At 38.9% G+C, this 26571-nt stretch overlaps 2 protein-coding genes across 2 annotated transcripts in view; one reads left to right on the forward strand and one right to left on the reverse strand.

Annotated features, from left to right (window-relative positions):
• The window catches only part of LOC306774002 (multiple PDZ domain protein-like), a gene marked incomplete at both ends in the record, with an annotated part of 62937 nt that extends 51590 nt beyond the window's left edge, over window positions 1-11347 (forward strand). The window contains 11 exons of the mRNA XM_079263969.1: window positions 256-449; window positions 7264-7411; window positions 7511-7582; window positions 7785-7908; window positions 8008-8048; window positions 8262-8384; window positions 8673-8788; window positions 9442-9454; window positions 9659-9729; window positions 9857-9980; window positions 11201-11347. Of these exons, the coding sequence (XP_079120095.1) occupies window positions 256-449; window positions 7264-7411; window positions 7511-7582; window positions 7785-7908; window positions 8008-8048; window positions 8262-8384; window positions 8673-8788; window positions 9442-9454; window positions 9659-9729; window positions 9857-9980; window positions 11201-11347 (1173 nt within the window). The remainder of the gene's footprint in view (window positions 1-255; window positions 450-7263; window positions 7412-7510; window positions 7583-7784; window positions 7909-8007; window positions 8049-8261; window positions 8385-8672; window positions 8789-9441; window positions 9455-9658; window positions 9730-9856; window positions 9981-11200) is intronic.
• Window positions 11348-17205: 5858 nt separating this feature from the next.
• tyrp1b (tyrosinase-related protein 1b) lies at window positions 17206-22304 on the reverse strand (the record flags this gene model as incomplete). Its single annotated transcript, XM_079263980.1, has 9 exons — window positions 22263-22304; window positions 21218-21576; window positions 20887-20995; window positions 20074-20287; window positions 19633-19837; window positions 18202-18369; window positions 17705-17920; window positions 17504-17650; window positions 17206-17411 (listed from the first exon to the last, which is right to left on the reverse strand). Exons 1-9 carry the CDS (start codon window positions 22274-22276, stop codon window positions 17206-17208), a joined length of 1638 nt encoding a protein of 545 aa, XP_079120106.1. The 5' UTR covers window positions 22277-22304.
• Between the last annotated feature and the right edge of the window lie 4267 nt (window positions 22305-26571).

The following is a 26571-nucleotide window of genomic DNA, read 5'->3' on the forward strand; positions in this document are numbered from 1 at the left end:
AGAAAAGGATCATTTTAAAATGTTCCTCTTCAAAAATAACTGCAGCAGAAGGAAACGGCTTTGCTTTTCATCACGGAGAGCTGCTTGGAGCTGATGAGTTTTCTGTCTTGGTTCACAGCTTTGGTTGATTTGTTCTGGTGTTTATGTCTGTGTAGTGACAGCTGTGCACCTGTATGATCAGACTGTCAGAAGACGCTAAAGATGAAATATTTCCAGTTTTCCCAGCTTCATGCTGTTTGTCTTCCTACTCTCCAGGTAAATGGCATAGACCTGCGGCAGGCCACGCATGACGAAGCCATCGCTGTGCTGCGCCTCACCACTCAGCGTGTTCAGCTGTGCATCTTCAGGCACCAGGAGGCCTACAGGGAAGAAGACCTCTGGGATGTCTTCAGTCTGGAGCTCAGGACTCATCCTGGAGAGGGGCTGGGGTTCGTGACTGTAGGGAAGAGGTAAAGTCATGTTGCTCTGACAAATTAAAACCATCCAGCTACTATGGGTCTTGTTAGAAAAACCTAATTATAACGAGCTAATATCTCTTGCCTTAAACCCTAATCCAAATCAGTTTTCTGACTGGAAGGTTTTTCATATGATGTTAACATTATATACCAAGTAGCAGTGGTGTAGTCCAGGGTATACACAGGTATACTGAGTATACCCACTTATTTTTCAGTTAGTATTGAGTAAACCTACTTCTAAAGTCCCTGTGATGCTGATTTTACAGTTACAAACGTCCCCACGAACATACATCAACCAGCAGCTAAGCTAATGTTACCAATGCCACACTGGTGTAGTTAGTCAGCAGCTCTGTTAACTTTTGCCTGTATATAGACTGAATAAAGATGTTAACTTTAGCCTGTATATAGTGTTACGACCCTCAATGGAGTTTGTCCAGGGGTACAAAGGGGTGGCAACATTAACAAAAGAAAACCATGAAAATGCACAAATGAAGGCTTTATTTAGGACCCACTAGTCCTTAAAAAATATCAAAGGTCAGAAATCAAAAGCCAAAACAAACCCAACAACACAAGTATATACCGAAGCTGGCACCAACCCAGCTGTAATCACAAATGCGTCAAATCACAAACACCAAACAGTCAATCTCATTCACAGTCAGTGAATGAGTGGCAAGCTGTGGCACCAAGGCTCAACCAAAACACAGCTGCCCGGAACGAAGTTTGGTGACAGCCTTTATTCCGGTGCTCTTCCGGCGACCAATCAGCATCCAGCACACATCAGCCTGAGGGCAGCTCCAGGAAGAAAGCCAGGTGTATCAAATCCCTCAGGTGATGCTTGTTGAAATGATGAGCTAGATGACAGGCCATGGGACGTAACAATAGAATGAATAAAGATGTTATCTTTAGCGTGCATGTAGACATAATAAATATGTTAACTTTAGCCTACATATAGACATAATAAAGATGTTAATATTAGCCTGCATATAGACATAATAAAGATACTAACTTTAGCCTGCATGTAGACATAATAAAGATGCTAACTTTAGCCTGCATATAGACTGAATAAAGATGTTAACTTTAGCCTACATATAGACCTAATAAAGATGTTAACTTTAGCCTGCATATAGACATAATAAAGATGTTAGCTTTAGCCTGCATATAGACATAATAAATATGTTAATGTTAGCCTGCATATAGACATAATGAAGATGTTAACTTTAGCCTGCATATAGACATAATAAAGATGCTAACTTTAGCCTGCATATAGACATAATAAATATGTTAACTTTAGCCTGCATATAGACATAATGAAGATGTTAACTTTAGCCTGCATATAGACATAATAAAGATACTAACTTTAGCCTGCATATAGACATAATAAAGATGTTAATATTAGCCTGCATATAGACATAATAAATATGTTAACTTTAGCCTGCATGTAGACATAATAAAGATGTTAACTTTAGCCTGCATATAGACATAATAAATATGTTAACTTTAGCCTGCATGTAGACATAATAAAGATGCTAACTTTAGCCTGCATATAGACTGAATAAAGATGTTAACTTTAGCCTACATATAGACCTAATAAAGATGTTAACTTTAGCCTGCATATAGACATAATAAAGATGTTAGCTTTAGCCTGCATATAGACATAATAAATATGTTAATGTTAGCCTGCATATAGACATAATGAAGATGTTAACTTTAGCCTGCATATAGACATAATAAAGATGCTAACTTTAGCCTGCATATAGACATAATAAATATGTTAACTTTAGCCTACATATAGACCTAATAAAGATGTTAATATTAGCCTGCATATAGACATAATAAAGATACTAACTTTAGCCTGCATATAGACATAATAAATATGTTAACTTTAGCCTGCATATAGACATAATAAAGATGTTAATATTAGCCTGCATATAGACATAATAAAGATACTAACTTTAGCCTGCATATAGACATAATAAATATGTTAACTTTAGCCTGCATGTAGACATAATAAAGATGCTAACTTTAGCCTGCATATAGACATAATAAAGATGCTAACTTTAGCCTGCATATAGACATAATAAAGATGCTAACTTTAGCCTGCATATAGACTGAATAAAGATGTTAACTTTAGCCTACATATAGACCTAATAAAGATGTTAACTTTAGCCTGCATATAGACATAATGAAGATGTTAACTTTAGCCTGCATATAGACATAATAAAGATGCTAACTTTAGCCTGCATATAGACATAAAAAATATGGTAACTTTAGCCTGCATGTAGACATAATGAAGATGTTAACTTTAGCCTGCATATAGACATAATAAAGATGCTAACTTTAGCCTGCATATAGACATAATAAATATGGTAACTTTAGCCTGCATGTAGACATAATAAATATGTTAACTTTAGCCTACATATAGACATAATAAAGATGTTAATATTAGCCTGCATATAGACATAATAAAGATACTAACTTTAGCCTGCATATAGACATAATAAAGATGTTAATATTAGCCTGCATATAGACATAATAAATATGTTAACTTTAGCCTGCATGTAGACATAATAAAGATGCTAACTTTAGCCTGCATATAGACTGAATAAAGATGTTAACTTTAGCCTACATATAGACCTAATAAAGATGTTAACTTTAGCCTGCATATAGACATAATAAAGATGTTAGCTTTAGCCTGCATATAGACATAATAAATATGTTAATGTTAGCCTGCATATAGACATAATGAAGATGTTAACTTTAGCCTGCATATAGACATAATAAAGATGCTAACTTTAGCCTGCATATAGACATAATAAATATGTTAACTTTAGCCTGCATATAGACATAATGAAGATGTTAACTTTAGCCTGCATATAGACATAATAAAGATACTAACTTTAGCCTGCATATAGACATAATAAAGATGTTAATATTAGCCTGCATATAGACATAATAAATATGTTAACTTTAGCCTGCATGTAGACATAATAAAGATGTTAACTTTAGCCTGCATATAGACATAATAAATATGTTAACTTTAGCCTGCATGTAGACATAATAAAGATGCTAACTTTAGCCTGCATATAGACTGAATAAAGATGTTAACTTTAGCCTACATATAGACCTAATAAAGATGTTAACTTTAGCCTGCATATAGACATAATAAAGATGTTAGCTTTAGCCTGCATATAGACATAATAAATATGTTAATGTTAGCCTGCATATAGACATAATGAAGATGTTAACTTTAGCCTGCATATAGACATAATAAAGATGCTAACTTTAGCCTGCATATAGACATAATAAATATGTTAACTTTAGCCTACATATAGACATAATAAAGATGTTAATATTAGCCTGCATATAGACATAATAAAGATACTAACTTTAGCCTGCATATAGACATAATAAATATGTTAACTTTAGCCTGCATATAGACATAATAAAGATGTTAATATTAGCCTGCATATAGACATAATAAAGATACTAACTTTAGCCTGCATATAGACATAATAAATATGTTAACTTTAGCCTGCATGTAGACATAATAAAGATGCTAACTTTAGCCTGCATATAGACATAATAAAGATGCTAACTTTAGCCTGCATATAGACATAATAAAGATGCTAACTTTAGCCTGCATATAGACTGAATAAAGATGTTAACTTTAGCCTACATATAGACCTAATAAAGATGTTAACTTTAGCCTGCATATAGACATAATGAAGATGTTAACTTTAGCCTGCATATAGACATAATAAAGATGCTAACTTTAGCCTGCATATAGACATAATAAATATGGTAACTTTAGCCTGCATGTAGACATAATGAAGATGTTAACTTTAGCCTGCATATAGACATAATAAAGATGCTAACTTTAGCCTGCATATAGACATAATAAATATGGTAACTTTAGCCTGCATGTAGATATAATAAATATGTTAATGTTAGCCTACATATAGACTTAATAAAAATGTTAACTTTAGCTTGCATATAGACTTTATAAATATGGTAACTTTAGCCTGCAAATAGACATAATAAATATGTTAATGTTAGCCTGCATATAGACATAATGAATATGGTAACTTTAGCCTGCATATAGACATAATAAAGATGTTAATATGTCTAGTAGCCTGACGGCCATGCCCACTTTTTAAAAAAAGTGCGAAAATTTAGAGTATACCCACTCCTGCATGGACCACTACAACACTGCCAACTTGGATGGATAAAGATAGATGCATGAATTCTTTTAGTTTCCTAGATCAACAATAACCAAACAAACAATAACAAAATAAATAACAATAACAATAACAATAACAAAAAAAAATCAAACATGCTGCAAGTGATGAACATTTTAACTGGGGCTCCACAGACCAGAGACAAAGAAAGCTGTAAATACACAACATTTTGTTTGGAATGAAGATTCTTTCTATCTAACTACTGACTGTAGTGGAGAAGCATGTCTCATGTGTTGTTTTTTCATACAGTATCCTTAGCAAATTACTAGTAATTACTAGTGTGGGAGCTCCAATAATAAGCTGATTTTCTAATCACAAAGAATTTCTGAATTGGGTCATTTTGGGTAACCTTGTAGGACCTGACCTGCATTTTATTCATTTAAGAAGAAGCCAGCTCCAGGAATAAACCTAAAACCTTTATTTTTTTTTATTATTATTTATTTAATAAATGTTACTCTGCATTCTTAATGCCTTAGCATCTTTTTAGTGAACTAAAGCTGCTAATGAACATTTGTTGTTAAAAGGAAAGAAACAAACAAAATAAATTTTATCCACCTTGTATATCACAGACGGTGTTATATCGATTTTCAGTTCTTGCAATGCAGCACGAGATCCTGCCTGGCAGACTGAACTATTGTTAGGCCTAAGACGAGCCTCGGCATTTAATATCACAACAATGTTTAATGCATATTACATTACTGGAGTTGAAATAACTTGTAGTAGTCAAACTGGTTAGAATGAATTGTTGGCAGAGGGATTATCTCCTCATCACAGAGATCAAATCTGTATGAGGATGAAATATTGTTGTCATTAGCTGCAATATGTGTTTTATTGAACTGTAGAAAATGATTGTATCCTTGAATGAGTGTATATACAAACAGCTGATATATGCAAATAAAACGCCCAGATCATTACCTCTATAATGAGACCAACAAGCAGATGTAGGGTTCAGAGTTATCACTGTCTAATGCAAAGATGGCCTCAATGTGCAAAATGAAATGCAGAGTTGGAAAACATAGTTGCACCAGGACTGGCAAAACTCGCCATTTAATGTTATCAGGTTCTTTATAAGGTTCTCTGTTACGAACCTGTAGAAACCACCAAGAAAGAAAAAAACTGACCTGGCCAAACTTCTTCTTCCTGGTCATGAATGTGAAGCTCAAGGCAGCCATGTGTTGGTGAAAGTATCATTGTGGATGATTGTCCTGAACATGGTGTTAAAAATAGTTTTAAGGGGATATAATCTGTGTGTATACTCTTTCACAGACTGCACATTCAGCAGGGAGGGATTGCAGCGTTCTGTAGACACATATGGAAAGACACTTCCAGAAAAAAGGGTTGGAACAGATTTCATGTTAATATTTCTGTCAAAAATAACTTTTATTTCAAGTTCTCATTCAGTTAATCAATGATTATTCAAACAAGCACATATATTATTATTCTTAGAGCTTAACAATCAGATTCACCACAGACCTAGACAAAGTTTTTGACTGTCATTCACAGTTCCGGCAGAGCTTCGGTCAAACTTTTCCCACTAATTGGTCTACTGATACTCAGAAGCAATACGACAATGGCATACCGTAGATTTGTAATGAACCTAGAGGGGCATTTACACCACGTTTAACCAAACCCTTCAGCTGCAAGGCAAAAATGCTAATTTGTTGTTGCAGCATTTTATGCTTGTATCTGACGTGACTTACAAGTAATGAACACTAAAGTTTAAAGGCTGGAAGAAATTCAACTGCAGAATTAACTGCAGAATCTGTTTAAATCTATATTATGACAGAGTGCAAGTCGAAGAGGTGCAGAGGTGCAAAGCAGGTGTAGGGTACAGGTGTTAGAGGTGGAGGTTTGCTCAGGTGAGAAGAATCGTTAAGGCAGAAGGAAACTCCTGCTCTGCTTTGCATTTAACCCGTTAGAATTAAATACCATGAATCCTTCTTTTCTAACAAATTCTTTGGCTGATTAATGAATGAAATTGTTACTGACAAATAGTTTTAATAAAGGCCCTGTGAAGGACTGGCGAGCTGACCAAGGTGTACCTTGCCTTTCGCCCAAAGCCTGCTGGGATAGGCTCCAGCTTCCCTGCAAACCTTCATCTGACTAAGCGCTTAGGCAAATGAATGAATAAGTGAGTTTTAAAAAACTTCCTGGATGCCAATTTTGGAAAAACATGGCTGTAAATAAAAGTTTCCTAACATAAAATATATGGACAATGTAATTAGATGTTTTAGTTACTATGTCTAAATAATAGAAATGTGTCTTCTTTGTGTAAAAGAAGGCGTTCATTCATCTCATAAATAATAAAGGTACTCCAGTGTTGACCTGCTGGAGGCCCGCTTGGTGCTCAGGGCACATACAAATGTTTAATGGATTATTCCTTTGTTCGTGCTGCACCTCTTGTCGTATTTGCATAATTTTGCTAAAAAGAAATAAAATAAAATTGTGGCATAGTTTTTCACTTTTAATTGGTTTCATGCAAAAAAGGAAAAACAGCAGGCTTACTTGTCACAGAGAGTTTTCTTTAACCTTGGATCCATAGCTTTTTACCTCTGTCTTTTTTCCAGCAGTAATGACACTGGCATCTTTGTGTCAGATATCATCAGAGGAGGCGCAGCAGATTCAGATGGCAGGTTGTTGCTCGGTGACCAGATTCTGTCAATCAATGGGGAGGATGTTCGTGCAGCATCGCAGGAGCATGTACAGAAGCTTCTGCAGGTCTGAATCAATCCACTTGCAAGTACAAGTCCACTCCCTCATAAATACTGCTGTGGTTTTTGTTGCTTGTTTGTTAAATGAGATGTGTGACTTTGCCAGAGTTGCAGTGGAGCGGTCCACCTGGAAGTGGCTCGTTTTAAGGCTGGGGTGCAGTGTCCACAGCGGAGTCAGGTAAACTGTTTCCTGTCTAGGGCTAATAAGGAACAGTAAACATCTATAAATATGTATAAGGTTAGATGATGAACTGATCATTTTTTTTAATGTAGCAGTGATAGAAATGATTAGGATGATCCAGTTGAGTTGCATTATTGTAGTCTGTAGTTCAAGTATTAGTGTCATGCAATATTTTAATACTAATATCTTGTGAACCTAGGAGTATTTTAAGCTTTGTTTTATCCAGAGCGAAGACTCTGACTGCTCTACTCTGACGCCCCAAAGTGGATGTGATGTGTCATTCGGCCAGCAGAGGGAGACAGACACCAAAACAGGAAGCTGTAGTAAGCGCTGATCTTAATTTCCTGTTTTAAATAAAACAACGAGTAAAACAATTTGCCTTGGACAAAAAGCACATATAATTTATTTTTTATCTATTGCAGGACTTCAACACCCCGACTGCAGAAACGTAACAATACAAAGGGTAAGGAAGAGCGTTGGAGAAACTTGTCAGAAATTTGAGATGATTGTTTTTTTTCTGCAATTTTTAACTTTATTTGTGAATTATTATTTTTTTTGTACAACAAATGAAGTTCAGTGGCATCTTACTTATTTGGAAAAACATAGTTAGAATTAAAGATAATTTGCAGAATATGCAGCTTGAAGAAGATTTGTAATGTGTGTGATATGACCACAGGGGCCATGTGACTCCCTGGGCATCAGCGTAGCAGGCGGAGTGGGTAGTCCCCATGGCAACGTTCCTCTTTTTATTGCTACCATGGATACGAACGGACTGGCCGCTAAAACAGGGAAATTACAGGTGACTTTTGCGTATAATTGTATTGTTCATCACATAGAAACAGCTTTTAGAGGTAATGTTAACATAAAAGATGTTTTAATCAAAAATAAAACTTGGTATGGATGCTTATAAATTCAGCTCTAATGCATGTTTATCAAAAGGAAGAATATTGTGACAAAGCTGTCTTTTTTAGGGATGCAGTGCATCTATAGTGGAGATTATACTATATGTCAATGTGTTAAATCAGACTTTCCAAACAGTAACGTAAGAAAAAGTTTGCATGTGTGTGTTGGTGTGTGTGCCATTCAGGCAGGAGACAAGATCCTCAGCATCAATGATGTATCCACTGAAGGAATGACTCATGACCAGGCGGGATCCTTGCTGAGGAACGCCACCGGCCCCATCAGTCTGCAGGTGCTGTCACAGTGAGGCAAACAGCAGTCAATCTGTAACGGCCGTTAGGCAGAAAGTTTCCGAGCGATAACATCAGCAAATTTTTATTCTTCACTGTCAAGGACAGACAGTCACGTCTCACGGCCCACTTCCTGTGGGTCATTATAGCGTTTAGAAAAATCACTGTGAATAGAAACAACTCCGACAGAATTAGATGAATGTAAATGAGTTGTTTGTAATACTTTTTTAAAGTTGTGCTAGATTTGTTCAGACTTGTGTTTGTCATTCCTACCATGCACTTTATGTTGTGTTTGAATGGGATGTTTTACATTTGTATTACACCCTCTATATTTATAGCACGGCGGGCAAATCTGTGTTTTTACAGAAAAATAATACATAAGCTGTGATTTCAGTTGTGTAAAAATCCTAAATAAAGACAGGCAAGAAAAGACAGTTGTGTTTTCATATTTTAGGCATGAAAACTAACGCAAACATTGCCAGGAAGTTCCTGTTTTTTCTATTTTTCATCTGTAATCCTCCTACAGCTTTAAAGCGCAGTAAATAGAACATCACTAAAAAAAAATCCAATTAGCGTTTGCTATTCTTCGCCTTAAGGTATACATGTATACAGATTTTAATGAACCTGGCAGAAAGGCATTTCTTCCGTGGATGTCTGCTGTCTCAGCCGGTCTCCTCATGTACTTCAGACTGACTCATCATGGCTGTTGTCATGCATTGCAGATTTAAGGCACCAATCCTGATGAATGATGGAGAAAATAAACATCCAAAGAGCCCCCAAAAAATTCTCCACAGTACTCTACATTGTGTCAAAAACCAAAAACACTGTGTGTTTTTGTGTATGTGACTAGGTGACAACAGGTTTTGATGCCTGCAACACGCAGGATCACAGAGGTGTACATGCGGCGTCATCAGGCCAACCGTGCAGCCTGACCTGCTTTCCCAGCAGCCTCTGGTGAGAAACTGACTCTAAAAGGCTCCGGCTGTTGTGCTTCATCACCTTATGTTGGGTCTTTCCCGTTTTCATCGCTGAGCAAGAAAAAACGGCAAACACCTGTTTCTTCCCACTCTGAATCCCACAGCCCTCGCATGTATAAGACCATCACTCTGGAGAGAGGCTCGTCGGGACTCGGCTTCAGCATCGTAGGCGGGTTTGGCAGCCCTCACGGAGACCTGCCCATCTATATAAAAACTATCTTTAACAAGGTGAGAAAAGACCTGCCAGGCCTCATTCTGCAGAGGGACAGTCCTCATGCACAACTGCATGTCTTTGCTGTTTACATCTATGTTACAGTCTTTAATCAATATCGATGCACACTATTTATGCTGTTTTGATTGTTTAAAGGGGTGCTATTATGGTATTTGGAGTTTTCTGAGCTTTCTACAGTGTTACAGTGTTGAATCCTCATCAGACATGTTAACGGTACTGTTTTTTATCACCTAAACGCATGGTCGAGTTTGAGTTTGAGTTCCAGCACTCTCTCCGTTCGGTTTTCAAGGCGACGAAAAACGCGTCGTTTTAGAGAGTTTTTTCTACTTGGAAATCCTTGTGACGTCCCGGGGGATAAGGTTCGGTGATTGGTTACCTTCTACTGGTTAACAAGGGCATGTACAAATACATCAGGCGGGTGGAAAACGTGGGATAAAGTTATTTCCAACAATGGCTGGTGAGTTTACCAAAGAGAGACATCCTGCTGCATTCGTTGCTGTGGTTTGCTGTTTTCCACTTCGTTTTCAGGGTCTGATTCAGGTTCCAACATGTAGAGCTGTACGCTATGTGTTGACATTGTATTTTGTGTTTTTATTGAGTTCATATGAGCCTAATCCTTCTGTTTATGAGACGTTACAATGACGGCGAAAGCAGGTGCGGTGCGCGCTCCCGATGTAGTGCAGTGGCGGGAGGCGGGGCTTAATGCGGAAGAGTCTCAATCCACTCGTTTTGCCCGCAGGCTGATCTGACAGCCTACGGAGAGGGTCGGTCTGAAGTAAATAAAGCGATTTGTGACAATAACTCCATCAGTCCCAGCCCTTTTGGTCTCAGAAATAAAAATAAATTAGCCTGAAATGCACATAATAGTTCCACTTTAAGTGTTTTTTTTTTTTTTTTTTTGAAGTTCTATTATTTCTTTGCAACAAAGTAATCCTAGATTAGATTAATGTGTACAATAGTAGATTAACAGGTTTCACTCTTTTATTCTATGTTTACTTATGTAATTTATGTCAAACTCAGACTCCTTTAGCCCCGCTTCAATTTATGCTCATAAAGGTAAAATTATTTGATTAGTTTGCGACCAGCTGATTCATTACTTGCCAGTTTTTTTTTTCTCCTGCGTAAATTCCTCCACATCATAATGTGTGATCAGACTGATGAGTGCAGTTTGTGTTTTCTTGTCTGTATTTAATGGGGGACTCTTTTCACCTCGCAGGGGGCGGCCGTGGAAGACGGCAGACTGAAACGAGGCGACCAGATCATCGCTGTGAATGGACACTGCCTGGAGGGTGTGACTCACGCTGAAGCTGTGGACATCCTGAAAAAGACCAAAGGAACTGTAGTCCTCACTGTACTCTCTTGAGACACACCCCACAGTGTTCTATTTTGATTCCGTTTTACTAAAATAGCTCCACGGGGGAGACCGGCATCATGCACATGCGAGCAGGTACACACAGATGGTTTACATGAGGTTTCTGAAAACCTAAATGCATCTGTGTTGAATTTCAGGGAAGCTAAATGCAAACGCAGCTCGGGTGTGTTTACATGCAAGTCTCCTGTGAAGTCATCTGCTCGTACGACACGAATCTTCAAACCTCTGTCATGAATAAGCAAACCGTTCTCCTAAAAATAACCTGCGCAGGTGATGCTGACATAAATCACACAAGTAAAATGGGTTGTTTCTAATAGTTCTGTATGATTGTGCATAATCACTCATATGGAATATTTAACATACTTTCCTCAGATCTTATGAATATGATACTGAATACTGAAATGAACGTGACAGAAACACCACTGTGGAACTTCTGTTCATTCAGTTTAATGAACATAAGAACCTCTTAAGACCAAAAAGATGCCAAGTGCTTCTGCCAATCCTTTACGTGGCTAAAAGCTTTTAGGATGTTTTCCTAACTCATCATATGTTAATCATTAAAGGTGTGTACTTTTTTTCTTCAGTAATAAATGTGTAACATGTTAATGATGAACAATAATATCCACCTGCAGGAGCAGATAAAGCAGTAAATGTGCATTTTCTGTTGGAAGCAGCTGCTTTTGGCTGCTTTTGGCTTCATTGCTAAGCGTCTTTAACCTAAGCAGTTGTTTTCATGACACTTTAAGAATTTGTTGTCAAACTGTAAGGTACGATCTTTAGTTACAGAACCTCTAAAACACCTTTTACGTTCTTTTATTACAGCTGTTTGTTTTTTCATAGTGATTCATTTGATTAGATTCCAGGCTGTAGTTTTTGGAGTTGAGTACGAACACGTTTCTGTGTCATTGTGCAGGACTTTGCAGATGTATAGGTTAGCATTTTGTATTCAAACAAGTACCAGAAAAAAAAAAGAAAAACAGAGAAAGAAGAAGTTTTTTCAAGACTAATTTTTTATGTTCATCCAGTTTCTGAATACCACGATATTTATTGTCATAGTGAAATGCATGTTGTACTCCACAAAGATCTCCAGCCAAACATCACTGGTGTAGATTTTGCCTGCAAGGTACCAAGGTAATGGATTTTTTCCCCTGGATATGTGAAGCTATTTTTCCATCCCTTTCCTGTTTTATGAGTCATTCATTCATTCATTCATTCATTCATTCTCTATACCACTTAATCCAGTTAAGGGTGGTGGGGAAGCTGGAGCCTATCCCAGCAATCATCAGGCGAAAGTCGGGCTACACCCTGGACACGTCGCAAGTCCATTACAGAGTTTTATGAGTCATTTAAATAAGTTAAATGTTTCTAATTAAAGGGATTTCCAAGTGTTTTATCTACCCATTAAAAACAACATTGCAAAAAGAAATTAAAAAAAGAACCTCTCAGTACTTAATTACTGGCAGAATTTATTCATATTTCTTTCAACGCATCGACAAAAAATGCAAAAGATTACTTAGTTAAAAGATAATTTACCGGACTTAAAGTAATAAGGCGATTGCCAAAGAGCCATTAGTTGAAAACGTTTATTTATCATCATGGTGTTCAGAAGCTGGATTGTGGAGGAAACTGGACAAGTGAAGGATGAAGGAAGAAGTGGCAGGAATGAAAAACCATCCACACTGTGACAAGAATCTGAAAGTGATTTTCTTTAAACAACAAAAAAAAAAGACAAGAAAATCCAGCAAAGACCTGACACAGAACCTGAAAAATGCATCTGGATCTTCAGTTGATCCATCTACTGTTGGCTGCAGACTCACCAGAGTCTCCACAGAGTGCTGGCTGTCAAGAAGCCTTTCTTAAGGAAGGAGGATGAGAAAATAGGCCAACAAAATACCAAATGACACAAGAACTGGACTGAAAATCAACAGTATAAGTCTTATGGAGTGATGAATCCGCCTCAGAGTCTGGACTTCAACAGTACTGAAGCAAATTTAGGCTTTCAAGCTGAAATGCAAAAACTTTGTTTTTCCCTTTTAGAACGAATTTCTACGCGTATCTTTGCAGACACGCGTAGTCTTTACCAAATCACTTCTCTCATTTTCCATTTTCATGTCAATACACTGAAAACTAAGGGATGGTTCGAGACATTTGCATATTATAGAAGCTTAAATATTCTCTAATAATGTTTGGAAACAATTCTATTTTATTAATTTTGTTTTCTAATGTCCACAGCCAACAGTATAGTGAAAGGATAGAAAAAAGAAAAATTACAGGAAAACTACACCTTTCACTTTCATTATTTTATTTTATTTTATCTTTTTGTTTTGTTTTTGAGCAATTCACCTTGAATATGGCTTATTTAAGAAGGTTCTACTTTCTGTACTTACTGCTCTGTCTTTCTTTGTGAAACATGAATACATATTCAGTTTCCCTCAGGTTTAATGTGATAAAACCTGAGGGAAGTGTCACATTGACAGCCAGACAGCTTCCAAATTGTAGAATTGTAAATAAGGAGTGGAAAGGAAAGGGATTAGTTGGAGAAAAAGCTTTGTAAAGAAAGATTAAGAAATAATAAACCCCGGGTAAGGACAAAGAAATTTCAAAAACAGAAACAAAAAGTAGAAAAAAAATCTGGATTGTTTTTCTTCAAATGCACAAAACTTTCACTTAAATCACCAATGAAACTGGTGACAACCTGACAAATAATACATTTGCACACAAATGTCTCATTTAGGAAATAAGAAGCATCTTGGGAGATCCTGTCTGGAGCGTCTGCATTCATCAAAGCCATCTGTTCACATTGCAAGCTTTACTGAAACCCAGCCATCACAGGCTGCTTCATCCTGCTCCAGATGAACAATCGCTTGCTTGCCTGCATGAGGAGAGTTTTAAAATGGAGAAATGGCAAATGTCTTCTACAAATATAGACAGGTACTACAGCACTGTAGCTTTTGATTCATGAATAATAAAGCCTTATATGAGTTCATTGAAACCTGAAATGTTGATTTTAGAATAAATCCTGCAAGCAGCAGATCCACCCAACAGCTCTGCTTTTCTTCTTTTTTTCATTAATCAAGAAAACTCCTCTGTTTGTTCCCACATCCAAGCTCAAACTCCTTTCCAACCAAACTTTTATGATAAACATTCCAGCTGACTAAATGAAGCAATGTCCTTTTCACCCCACAGCTCTTCTTACTTGTTTTTTCCACCTTGTGGAAATCCCGCAGTGGGCAGTGCAGGATTGTCGGAATCTGTAAAAGCTGCAGTGAAGTTTTTCCTGCAGCTTAAAATAAGATAACTTCCATGAGAGCACATTTGAAAGACACTAATGATCGTCTCTTTCAGGAAGGCGGTGGTGGCCAAATGACTGTTGTGTGTGACTTTCGCATCTATCTATACTCATAAACCCACAGGATTGTGTCTTTTTTAGTGTAACCTGGTGGTTTGGGGAAGAACAGCCAACTGATGATGGATCCAAAAAAATATCCCTCTTTATCACCACCCCTTCCCTCGAGGCTCTTTTTCAAGATATCACCTTGCGCTGCAAAAATGCCAATCCTAGCTAATTAAGTCCAGTGCTGACTCTTAAAATCCTGCTACTCTTTAAGCAAGACAGAAATAACCCAACAGGAAGACTCACGGCAACTACTGTACACAGTGAAGGCTTACAGTTAATTTTGGCTAAGCCGAAGTGAAACTATCTCCATGTCATTCCTCAACACGGAGCCGAGGTTGTCACTGGCAAATGAGCTGGACTGATTGGAAGCTTGGCACAGAGAGGCATGCAAACCTGTCACTCATTTTGCTCAGTGTCATAGCCTAAAGCAAAAAAATAATTACGCTCAGTCATGCAGTTAGAGCAAAGAAGCCCTGCAAATCCTGCAGATTAGGAATTTCAAAACGGCTGTTTTTATTCAACTGTAAAGAGAAAAGAATGTTGTTTTTTTGTTTTTTTTTTCTAATGCAAATTAAAGTCTAAGTGCTGAGTTGTTTTCAAATGTTTTGGCATTTAGAAAGTTTTCTTTCTATGACACAGTTTCATGCATCTTTTTTATTGCAATTTGTCTGGTTTTCTTCAAAAACAGGGAAAAAAAAAACAAACTTTCATAGAATTTCTCTTAAAACTGAAATGAAAGACTTATTTATATTTTTTTCCTTCCAATAGTCTAAAATAAAGCCCATCTCTGTCATTAAAAGCCACAATGTGTACTAATGAATTATTTAAATGAAGCTGCTTCTTCACCACCCAGATCCCTGGAGAAACTGCTGGGGACATGATGTTTATGCTCAGGCAAGCTTTAAGCCTCCAAAACTGCAACATGGCATCATAAATATCACATGCTGTGCGCTTCAGTGTGGAAGTAAGCCGGGTCAGGTGACTGTGTTTTCAGACAGAAAATGAAGCAAAAGCTGGTTTTTATCTGAAAGATTACAAAAGGACGCAGCAGATGTTTTCACTGTGAGGCTTCCATAACAAGAAGAACCCTTCTTTCTTATTTACAATACTGTACAAAAGTCAACCCCCCCCCCCGCTTCTTAGTGCGTTGCAAGGAAAATAGAGGTCAAAGGAAGTCACTTATAAAACATGTGGGTAAACACACATTTATGTCCTTTTTTTTTGTCTTCTAGTCCTCCATGCTTCTCTATGTTATTATAACACACATTTCATACCATGCGAAAGGCAAAAGTATGTCAACATTTTCACTTGCAGATAATAAAAAGACAATTTCTTTGCCATTTTGTAGATACATTGAAAAAAATTGAAACCTTTTTCTTGCCTCAGTGGCAAAGTGCTTAATTAATTGCTTAAACATACTATTTGTTTTGTGTAAAATTGTTTTCTATGTGAAGCTGCAGTGTTCAATGTTTCTAGAGAACTATATAAAAGGTTAAAAGAAAGCAAATTATAAAACTAGAAAGTGGTTTTGGCAGGGCAAACAAGTGTACATAGTGTGTCAGAAAACTCTGTTCAGCAGCTTTATAGATGCATTGTAATGATTTCTGTAAGACTGATATTGCTGTGTTGGAGCCAGATTATGAGCTAAGCTGACAGTTTTCTTTGTATAGGACTTTAGCTGTCGTGAAACAAAAAGCTAAAGATAGCCTTTGTTTTGCCAACCCGGTAATCAGTCCTAATTTTTAACAGGTTCAAAATAACTGTGAATAAGAAACGACGTGAAAGGCTTTGCTCCACTTGCAGTACTGCAGTACAACCACATGAGGGTGGTGTGTGTGCTGCTATGAACACATGGAGACTTGCACTGATTTAATCAGACTCGCTGGTTAGCAGATTAACATTAAGTGTTGTGTTTTGCCAGATGGCCTCAGGCTTGAGACAAACAAATTTACACCTGCAGCAAAAAGGCCTGCATTAAGACCAGTCTGTGGTCTGTTTACACAGGCCTGCTTGTTGTTTATGTAATGACGGGCCCAGTTAACGAACAGAACCAAAGGAATGGGAACACAAACATCAAACTGTAAGGTATTATCCATTCATCTTTCAGATGGATTAGGATATTCTGCATGCACAGAGTAGCAAAATGTTGTTGGCAGCTAAGGAAGGGATACGAAAGAGGCTAAACTATTTCTTCCAATGATGTCGAACCAGAAAGGACACTAAATTGTATCTGTACCCAAATTTATTAATCCTTTCATTTACACTTTCAGTCTGATACTATTTGTAATCCCGTATGCTCCAGGAGACCTCAAGACCCTCCTAGCAATGAAGTCAAAAGTAGATACATACACAGACACATTTTCTAGGTTTCAAACCAGCTCGGCTTTAATAGGAGAATAAAAAAAAGGGCAAAACAAACGAAACTGTTGAGGCCTCTCAGAATTTGATGGAATCAGACGACAGACTGTGATTTATCCAGCCTCCTGTCGTCCTCTGAGTAACGGCGGAAAGTCTCTCCCAGCAGGGGCTCCAGGGCTTCAGCTGGGCGGTAAGAACGAACTCGCAGGAAGCAGCCAACAACACCCCCCAGCACCGCCACGACTACCACCGCCACGGCGACGGCCACAGTGATGATCTCAGACAGGGTGAAGGGACGAACTGTGAAAGGAGTGGGAGGAGAGATGGGAGTCATGAGAGGCTCACTGGGTTTTTGTGGGATTGCGTACATCTATGTGTATGTTGCTGCTTACCTGGCCACTGGACCTCATATGAGTATCCCAGGTTTTCTGGGGCTGAGACAAACATTTCAGCATTGGTGACAGGAGGCCAGAAAGGAACCATGTTGAATCTGCGGTTGTGTCCAATCGGAGCGTTCTCCTCGGGGTAAACGATTTCACCTGCATGAAGGGAAAAGTTATCGTTACCCCTCTGTTCGTTTTTTGGAACGAAACCTCTTGCCGTGTTTGTATGTGGGTTAAACTGTTTGCCTGGTTGGTGCCTTCGGAGCCACTCGTCAAAGACTGCATCAGTGAAGGTGTGCAAAAGCACAAAGATGGGATCATTGGGCGACAGATGAGTCTGTCCACCTGTCCCATTCAGAAAGAGGTGGGCCAGGTTGTGGAGACTGCGGATGACAGGGTCATACATCCCCTGGGGGGCACTGTAGCCTAGAAAACAAAGCATGAAAAAAAGAAGCTTTGAAACAAAGAAAAAAAAAAGGAAAATGGAATGCAATCTCAAATTTACCAAAATTAGGAACAGCAAATGTTGTGTTGGAGCTAACCATATGTGCATGTGGGTAGAGGAATGAGTGAAGTGAGTTTCTGGCTTGAGTTTGTGTCTATACTGTCACACAGAATACTTCATTTTCTGAACAACTCAGCTTCAGTTTTCTTCCTCTGATTGATGGAAGGATGTCAACCTGCAACCACATCGTATAGCTGCACACCTTCAATGGTGTTCCTGAAGCTCTCAGAAGAAGTGGAGTAATAAGGAGGGGTGTCAAAGGTGTTGAGCTCCAGACAGTCCAACACATCCTGGGGCTCTGGCAGCCTCTGCACCATGGGCCGCGCCACGTTGCCCGCTGGGTTCCTCCTGATGGGACTGCTCTCTGTACCTTGTTGATGAAGAGGACACAAGGTCAGCAGTAAACTCATCTAACTTGAGTGAAACACACACACCACTGGTTTGTATAGCACTCAGACTGTAGGCTGAACTCAAGCCTGTAGTTTCTGTCGAGAAGGAAAGAAAAAAACTGATTATAAAAGTTGTATATCATTTAACCACTTTCTAATTCTGTCTGCAAGATTTGACTAGTTTGATCAGTCTTAAACATGACAGTGTTGCAGTTAAATTGTTTAATTTTTCACTAAGAGTCATCTGTAGCGAGTATGAGCTTTGTGACTGAAGTTTCTCGTTTCTCTTGCATTTGTGATCCATGTCGTTCCTTTATGTGTGTGTGTGTGTGTGTGTGTGTGTGTGGTTTCGCTCCTACACACAATCGGAGGGCTACATAACTGAGTTGTCTCTGTGTTTGAAGATTATTCCTGCAGATCAAAGGAAGCAGTAGACTGCTAGATTCTTGTCTTCAACAAGCAGATGCACAAATGAGGCAACCCCACCGCCCCCCCCTCACCATATCTCTAACCCATTTAAGGAATTGTTGCTTGTTAGCGCAGGAAACACCAGACCTGTTATGGCCTCCAAAGACCAGGAGAGACTAATCAGTCAAACAGTGGTCACTTGCATATTCTGCTGGTTATTAATTATGATTTTCTTAATTATATACAATTAGAAAGCATCTCTCTCGAGGGACTTCTGGTCTTGAACAGCAAAAGCAAAAAAAAAGTCCTAATTTCAGAATTCAATCAACAAGAGAAAGTGCTTTATGAACTTGGTTTGTTTGAACTCAAAGGAAGAAGTTGTGACTAATCTGGTGCCAGTGTGGAATGAGATCCAATCCTCACAAATCTAATCACCTTGCCTAGCTTACACAGTATTAACATATTATGGCACAGAAGTCCCCTTATTCTATGCTAAAACCTCATGACGCATTACCAATCTACTTTGGAAACCACTGTTGGAAGGTCTAATGATCTCCAATGGGGAACTCAGATCGAAGGTAGGTACTTAAAGTGACCCACAAGGCTAAGTCTGGCGACTGAAGTGTCGGCAGTTTCAAACAAACTGCACTAATAGCGAGCAGTGTTGAATTTAGCACAACAGCTGCGAGGTATTATTTATAGCAGCTTATGTTCTGCATGTTCTCTTTACGAGTTCTTTGCCCTCCTTTTTAATGCAGCTGAGACGATGTTGTATATCAGCGGCACCGCTCGGCGTAACGCTGAGGTAAATTGGGTGTTTGTGCGACTGTCTTTACTGTTGCATATTGTGCCCAAGGTGTCGTAGTCCTCCACGCTCTCGCAGATGACCCTCCATTGTGAGAACACAGAGTTGGAGCTGATGGAGCTGATGTCGAATGAGCTTCTCGCTCCCAGCAGGTCATCAGTGCAGATGTCGCACTCGCTGCCTCCGATGGCAAAGTTCCAGTAGGGCAGGGCAAAACTGGGGTCACCGAGCATGTCCTGCTCAGACACGAGATGGATCGGTTCATTAACACAAAGGCTCTGTTGAAGCGAAGCACTTTAAGCTGCTTAGTTCTCTTTTATATTCAAATATTTTTGAACTTCTACCATCCTCTGCTAATTCCTTCTGTTTTATGTATTTCCTCCTTGTTCCCCATTTCTCCCCCCCCCCCCCTACACCTCCAATAGTTAAAGATATTCATGCACACCCTCCCTCTTTCTTTCTCTCGACTCACCTGCATGTCCCTCTCCAGTTGCAGCAGGTGGAAGCGATGCCAGGTGACAAAACCTGGGCCTTCGTGGGAGAAGTCCACTCCTCCAAAGCTGGCCTCGCCCGGCCCCAGGTAAGTCTTACTGACAGAGTAGTAGTGGCTCCAAACAAAGTAGTTGTAAATGGTGATGTTCTCAAACTGCGGAGTGTTGCCGTCAGGCCCAAACACCTCCTGGTACCTACAGATAAGGAGAGGATGACACTCATGCAATCTCTTCCTCCAAGGCCTCATGACTGATTTTAGGTGAATGAACACATTGCTAAGTAGATATTGTACTGTATACACACCTTATCCCACAATGTAACTGCCAAAGGAAACTTGGCTACAAATCAATGCCTTATAGCCAAAAAAAAGCAGGGCATAAGGAATGGAGTTCATTTTTTGATTAGGAGGTTAAATGGGTTTCTTTACCTGCAGGTAATACTCGCCTCAAAATGAATCTACTACTATCCTCAGCTGACTTTTAAGGAGGTTATTCACAGGTTTATGTAGACCTAGTTCTACGTACATTTTGCTACTTGACTTGGGCTTCCACCTTTAGCTTATGAAGAATACTTTCCCAAGAAATGTTATGTTACTGGTAAAAAGAAAAAAAAAAAGAGCAGAATAGTTTTACCCCTATATATAAAATGCAGATCGTTCTGTTGCCAACGTTGGCTAAGCCTGTTTATGCTTCGCCAAAGGTTCTGGTCTGAAAACTAAAACTGGCTGTTTGAGAATCATTTCTCCTTTGAAATAAAGAACAAATTGTGTTACAAATTCATTATGTTCATGTACCGTCTTGTGCAGATGACCAGGTCAGGGTGGACGGTCCTCTTGGCTTGGTCCAAAGCATTGACAAATGCCTGCTTCTCAGCTGTGCTCATTTGCATGATATTCCGCCTTACTACAGGGAGGGTAATGATGTGGCAGAAGATAAAGAGGGAGTAAGTGGTTTTGAGTGTAGAGGAAAGAAAATGTTATTAAAATTTAACATAGACATTCCCTTTTCTCTAGCAGAAAATGCTGCCCTAAAATCCCCTGGCTGATGTAGACCTGTGAAATCTTAAAGAGCACAGCAGGAGAAAGACATTAGACGTTGTCTTCAATTTTCAGGTCGTTCTCTTACCCACAGAGATTCTCTGATCACAGTTTGGTCCCGTCAGCCCGTGTCTGCATCGCCCACAGTTGTAGCCGCTGAAATTCCCATTACACTGACAGGTGCGGCTGAAAAATCTCAACGGCCATCTCTCTCTGTCATCACGCCCGGAGTAGGGGTATTGGGGTCCATGGCGCCGGGTGTCGGCTGCAATGCTTACACACTGCCCTCTTCCTGTGCTGGCGCCGCACTCGTCCCCCGCCACCCCGGTTGGAGAAGGGCAGCACTGGCCACTCTGTAGTGCTTCAACTGTGGTGCACTCCCGGGGGAACTGGGCGACTGCGAGGCTGCCGCAAAAGGTCACCACCAGAAGACCCACTCTCCACATGCTAATGCAAGCGAGGAAGGAATTTTAAAAAGGAGTATTTTAGGTCATTTAAACAGAATAATAAGGGAAGAATATCTGTATTGATACTGCAGAGAATTAAGGACATCGTTTTAAATCCTTCCATCTATTTTTATTGCTTTTCACATTAAATTTCAGCGTCCACAGTCGTCCCAGAACACATCTGGTAAGCCAGAGACAAGACACTTTCATACATAACCAACATACCCTCGATTCAGCTTAAGAAAGCAAACTGCTTTTGCATTCTTTTGTTAAAGCCAGTTGCTTCAGCGTTACCCTCAAACTTTGCTACGTAGACGGCCCTGCAGGCACTGCAAGGCATCACTAATAATTCACAAAGCCATTAGTTTACAACTCCTGCAAGTTCAAAGATGTTTTTAACAATCTCTTGTGAATGATCATTTCTTTTAACAGTTTTGTTGCTAGATTTGCTTGTCCTTTTAAATGCTTAGAAGGAATGTTTGGACTGACCAATATTTTAACAGCAGAAGCCATTATTTTACAACCAAACTTAAAAAATAACAGCTCAAAGAAAATACTGGAAATGTCAAATATATTTGCACATTGGCAGAAAGACCTGACAGCAGCATAGCAACATTCATGCTTTTGATTAAGCTGTAAAACCCTTTGGAAGTCAGTCACGAGAGTGACTGTAACATGGTCCCCTACCTCTGACGGTGCATGCTGCTCCTCTGTTTGCAAAACTGCAGTCCCCCCAAGAGTCGGCTCATTTCTCTCTTCTGTCTTAAATAGCTACGGAGCACATGACCGGGCCTTTTGTGGAGCTTTTGCAAGCACATTCACACAAATATGCTGCAACACACGGTAGGCTACACAACACTTGAGGGTACTTGAACGCTTTCTCAAACATTCATTCATATGCCTTGTGATCATAGCCCAAATGACACCGGTCTGTGTGATCTCTTGCAGAAAAGTCTGCGAGATAGTATTCACGCTGAAGTCACACTCAAGAAAATCCTCTTCCAGTCGAGTAACTACAATGGGTTGTTATGTGAGGAGGCAGGCAGGTGACTGGGGGAAAGAAATTTATGATAACAAGTGCATGCAAACTGCAAAAGAGCACACTGGGAGGCATGATAGGAAAGAACACATTGAAGATTATCATTTTAATTTGTTTTTGCTCAGATATTAAGCGACAACACAGAGATGGAGTTACAATGAGTACAAATGAAATCAAGTTTTAAACTTTATCCCGGTCATAAGAAAAAAAAGAAAAGAAGATGTTTTTGTCTTTATAATGGTGCCGTGGAGATTAATGAAACACTTTAGATCATTCACTTCCCTCATGCTATTACATTGTTTTCAGCAGCTTAGTGTTGCATCACTGATGTAGTCAGGATGAAAAACACTTTTCAGCAATTCCTCTGCAGCTTGAAGACTTTACAGACATCAGCCTGGATGCATAACTAAGTCACATCAGCAAACACCTGCACATGTACAGAATATAGCTTTTTAATTGTGTTCTCGCTCACTCACACATTCATACATGCAGAAAGCGTTACCGAACTCGTTCAGTCAGTTAACATGTACACACAGACAGACATACAGCTAAATGCACCAAACCATACAGTTAGTGTTGGAGAATCTAGAGTAGCTTACTGAGTGTCTATGGAAGGCAAAGTGAGATGGAGTGCACAATTTGAAAGTGGCATTTCGGGTTTTATTTAGATACAGTAGGAACAGACATGATTTAGGTCCCCCTATATGGAAGTCCTGAGGTCTTGTGAGGGGTCTGGTTCTGGGCCAGCGTTGGTTCCTGTGTGGAACCGGGCGAGAGGTCTGACATGCTTATCGCATGCTCATCTTGTTGCAGCTCCTTTTGTTTGGCCAGAGTTGAAGCCACATCCGAGGCCTCAAGCATAGATATCCTAGCAGAAATGAGAGTACTAGTTGGCAACGACTGAACAGTTGTAACAGAGAAATATAAATTGAAAAAACAGGAGAAGTTATAGTTGGAAGAAAAAAATAAGAAAAACTAGAACAGCGGGAGCACTTGACGCAAATTAGGACAGTATTCGTGTTGTTTCAGAGGCAAACAGAGGCTTTGACCCTTTTGGGAAATTGAAATGATGGTGAAATTCAAACAGTTCAATTCTCCATGTTTATAATGTCTGTCAAAGTGCTGCTGAATATCCTGCTGTGAGCAAATGCTAATATTTTCTCTGGAAGGCTGTTTATTTAACGGCTTTCCTGACAGATGGAGAAGCTTTTACACTGCCTTGAAGTGAAATGCACTGGGAGGTGATAACATATGGAAAAATATGGTATTTATATGTCTTATTGGTTCAGTAAAGTGATCATATGTGACATGGTACAGGTTTAAGTTGATGACTGTTAAGTACAGTAGAATATATCTCGATGTTTCTCTCAGACTCTTTCACAGTATTGTGCATCCATGTTTTGCAAGGAAATACTCAATATTTACTGTTTGCTGTAATAATGAAAGGGGCGGGTTGCCAGGTAAGCAGTGTAAGCTAATGCTCAGTAAGTCAAGAAATGAAGTAGAAATAAACTTCACTTTCATTCTCAAAATCAGTTCAGACTGGGTATTTATTTAAGTTACACATATGAGCTCCATTTGCATCATTGTTTTTAGTTTTTTTTTTTTAACTGTTAAGATGTAATATGCATCTCTGCATATTTTCCATCGCTGTATATTGTTAATGTAGCTGCATTGCAGGTGTCTACAAGCACAATGTAAGCCGCCACTTCTTGCCTGTTCTGCAGCGATGAGATTACAAGTTGAGCTAACCTGCCTGAGGGCTGCGCATCAGTCTACGTCAAATGCAGCTTGTAAGCCCAAAACTGACATTACACATAATGAAAAACAAAGACAGTGGAATATAGTGTACTCAAAAAAGATCAAAAGTCTGAATACTTGTGCCATTGTTTTACTGTGTTTTGAAAGGCTTAATTTGCAGTAATGGGCAAGTTAAGTACATTACTAATATTACTACTACCTTGTATTTATTGTATTTTCCTGCTTCTCTGTTTTGCAGTTTAGTTTACAGTAAATTCACCGGTGTCATAATCTGCTAAATAATACAAAGATGGAATGAGTTATTGTGTAATATTTCAGATTCATTTAACATCAGTGGACTGCCTGTTGAGAGAATCAGGTTTCCTGATGACTGAGCTAAGCTAACAGCCGAAGGGAAACACTGGAAAATCACATTTTTTACTGTCTAAAACAACTCAAACCTCAAAGATTTCAGACTAAGCAAACATTTTCTGAAGCTGCTGGAAGATTTTATGAGATGAAAGTTTTAGATGGCAAAGGATTCGCTCCTCTTGTGGGATCCTGCAGAGCAGCTGTTAGCTTGGCTTGCCCAATCAGATTGCTGATTCTCCAATCTGAGAGCGCTTTGCTTTAAACACAGATCACTCGTAGGTATTTAACAAAGTTTCACACACACACACAGAGCTTTATAGTTACAATGTATAAATAAAAATATTCTTAAATAAATGAGCAAAAATTTGCGGGTTCTTCTTTGACTTTTAATGCTAAAATTAGATTTTTTTCTTTCTGTTTGTGAGAAATAAAAAAAAAAAAAATGTGTTGCTAAGTTTGTTTGCTGGCATCCTGGCTTATTTCACCAGAGTGTGCATAAAATGTTCTTTCACTGCTGAAACTGAAAAGCTAACACATATTAAACACATTAAAACTGCTCCTAATAATTCTCCTAACAAGAACACGTTCCAAGATGACCTTGTTGATTGTTTTATAATTCAGTGTTGTCTTATTATTGCCTTTGCAGTTTTTTTTTTTTTCTGTCACATATATTCATATCCACATGCAACACAAACACATTTAGCTTATGTTTATATATTCAGTTTATATTTGGGTCTAAAATAAACATTTACACATAAACTTTATATCACTTTGACTTCTGCTTTTTGTATTTCTGCATATTATTTCCACATTCTTTAACATGGTCACTGTGCACACACACACACACTTTTAGCTTATTACAAATCCAAGCCTACAAGTCTGATTAGAAAAAAAAAAAAAAAATGGTATTACCCAGTAATGCTCAGAGTTCACAATTTCTCTCTTTCATGTGATGCAGTGAGCAGAATCCTAAGCACATAGGCTACAAACAGCCTAGAGGTAATCAGCTGAGAAGCACACAAGTGGCAGTTTCTATGAACCACAAGTCTGCAGGTCAGTGCTGAGATTTTTGGTCAGCTGACTGGCTTTTAACAAGGAGGCTGATGCAGTAGAACCATATTGATGGTGGCAGAAAATCATACTGTGGAAGGAGAGAGAAGCTTAGGAGAGAAAAGCTAAGAAATCCTGGGATGATCTCTGGTTAAATCTGCTGAATGCAGATTGTCACATGGTAATACTTGATTGATCAAAGTATTTTGATTTTTTTTTTTTTTTTTTTTTTTTTTATTTAGTCGGGGGTGGATCTAGAAAAAATAAATAGTGTTTGGATTCAGTTTCTGTTCAATGATTCAGTAAAAACCTATATTTATACACTTTATTTCTCTGCCATCATTGGAGTCATTTGAAGATGTGAACATACTGTTGAGCGTCTCCGTTGCCTGCCGGCAATGTGTCATCACTGCAGTCACCTCCTGTAGCTGCCTCTGGTTCAACACACCCTTCCTCACATGCCCGCTGCAGGGCTGGGTCACTGCGCACACGCAAACACACGAACGATGTCCCTTTAACACGGATTACTGTAGCCCTTTTCCCGCTGAACTACCAGTTGCAGTGAGTCACTTACAAACGAGCAGTAAAGCAGCTTGCTAACACAGAGGGGGGAAAAAACAGACCCAATAAGGAGCACATCCTCTTCATTTCATCATCTGTCAGTGTTGAAATGGTAACTGCAGCTTGGGTAACATCAGACGTAATCATGTACCAGCAACACTGTGAGTCCCATCTGTTATCAGAGTCCTATTGGTGCTTCAGCTAGCAATCAGATGGCTTATTTCAGCTATTAGA

Source organism: Telmatherina bonti (assembly GCF_933228915.1).
Source record: "Telmatherina bonti genome assembly, chromosome: 3".
Lineage (NCBI taxonomy): Eukaryota > Metazoa > Chordata > Actinopteri > Atheriniformes > Telmatherinidae > Telmatherina > Telmatherina bonti.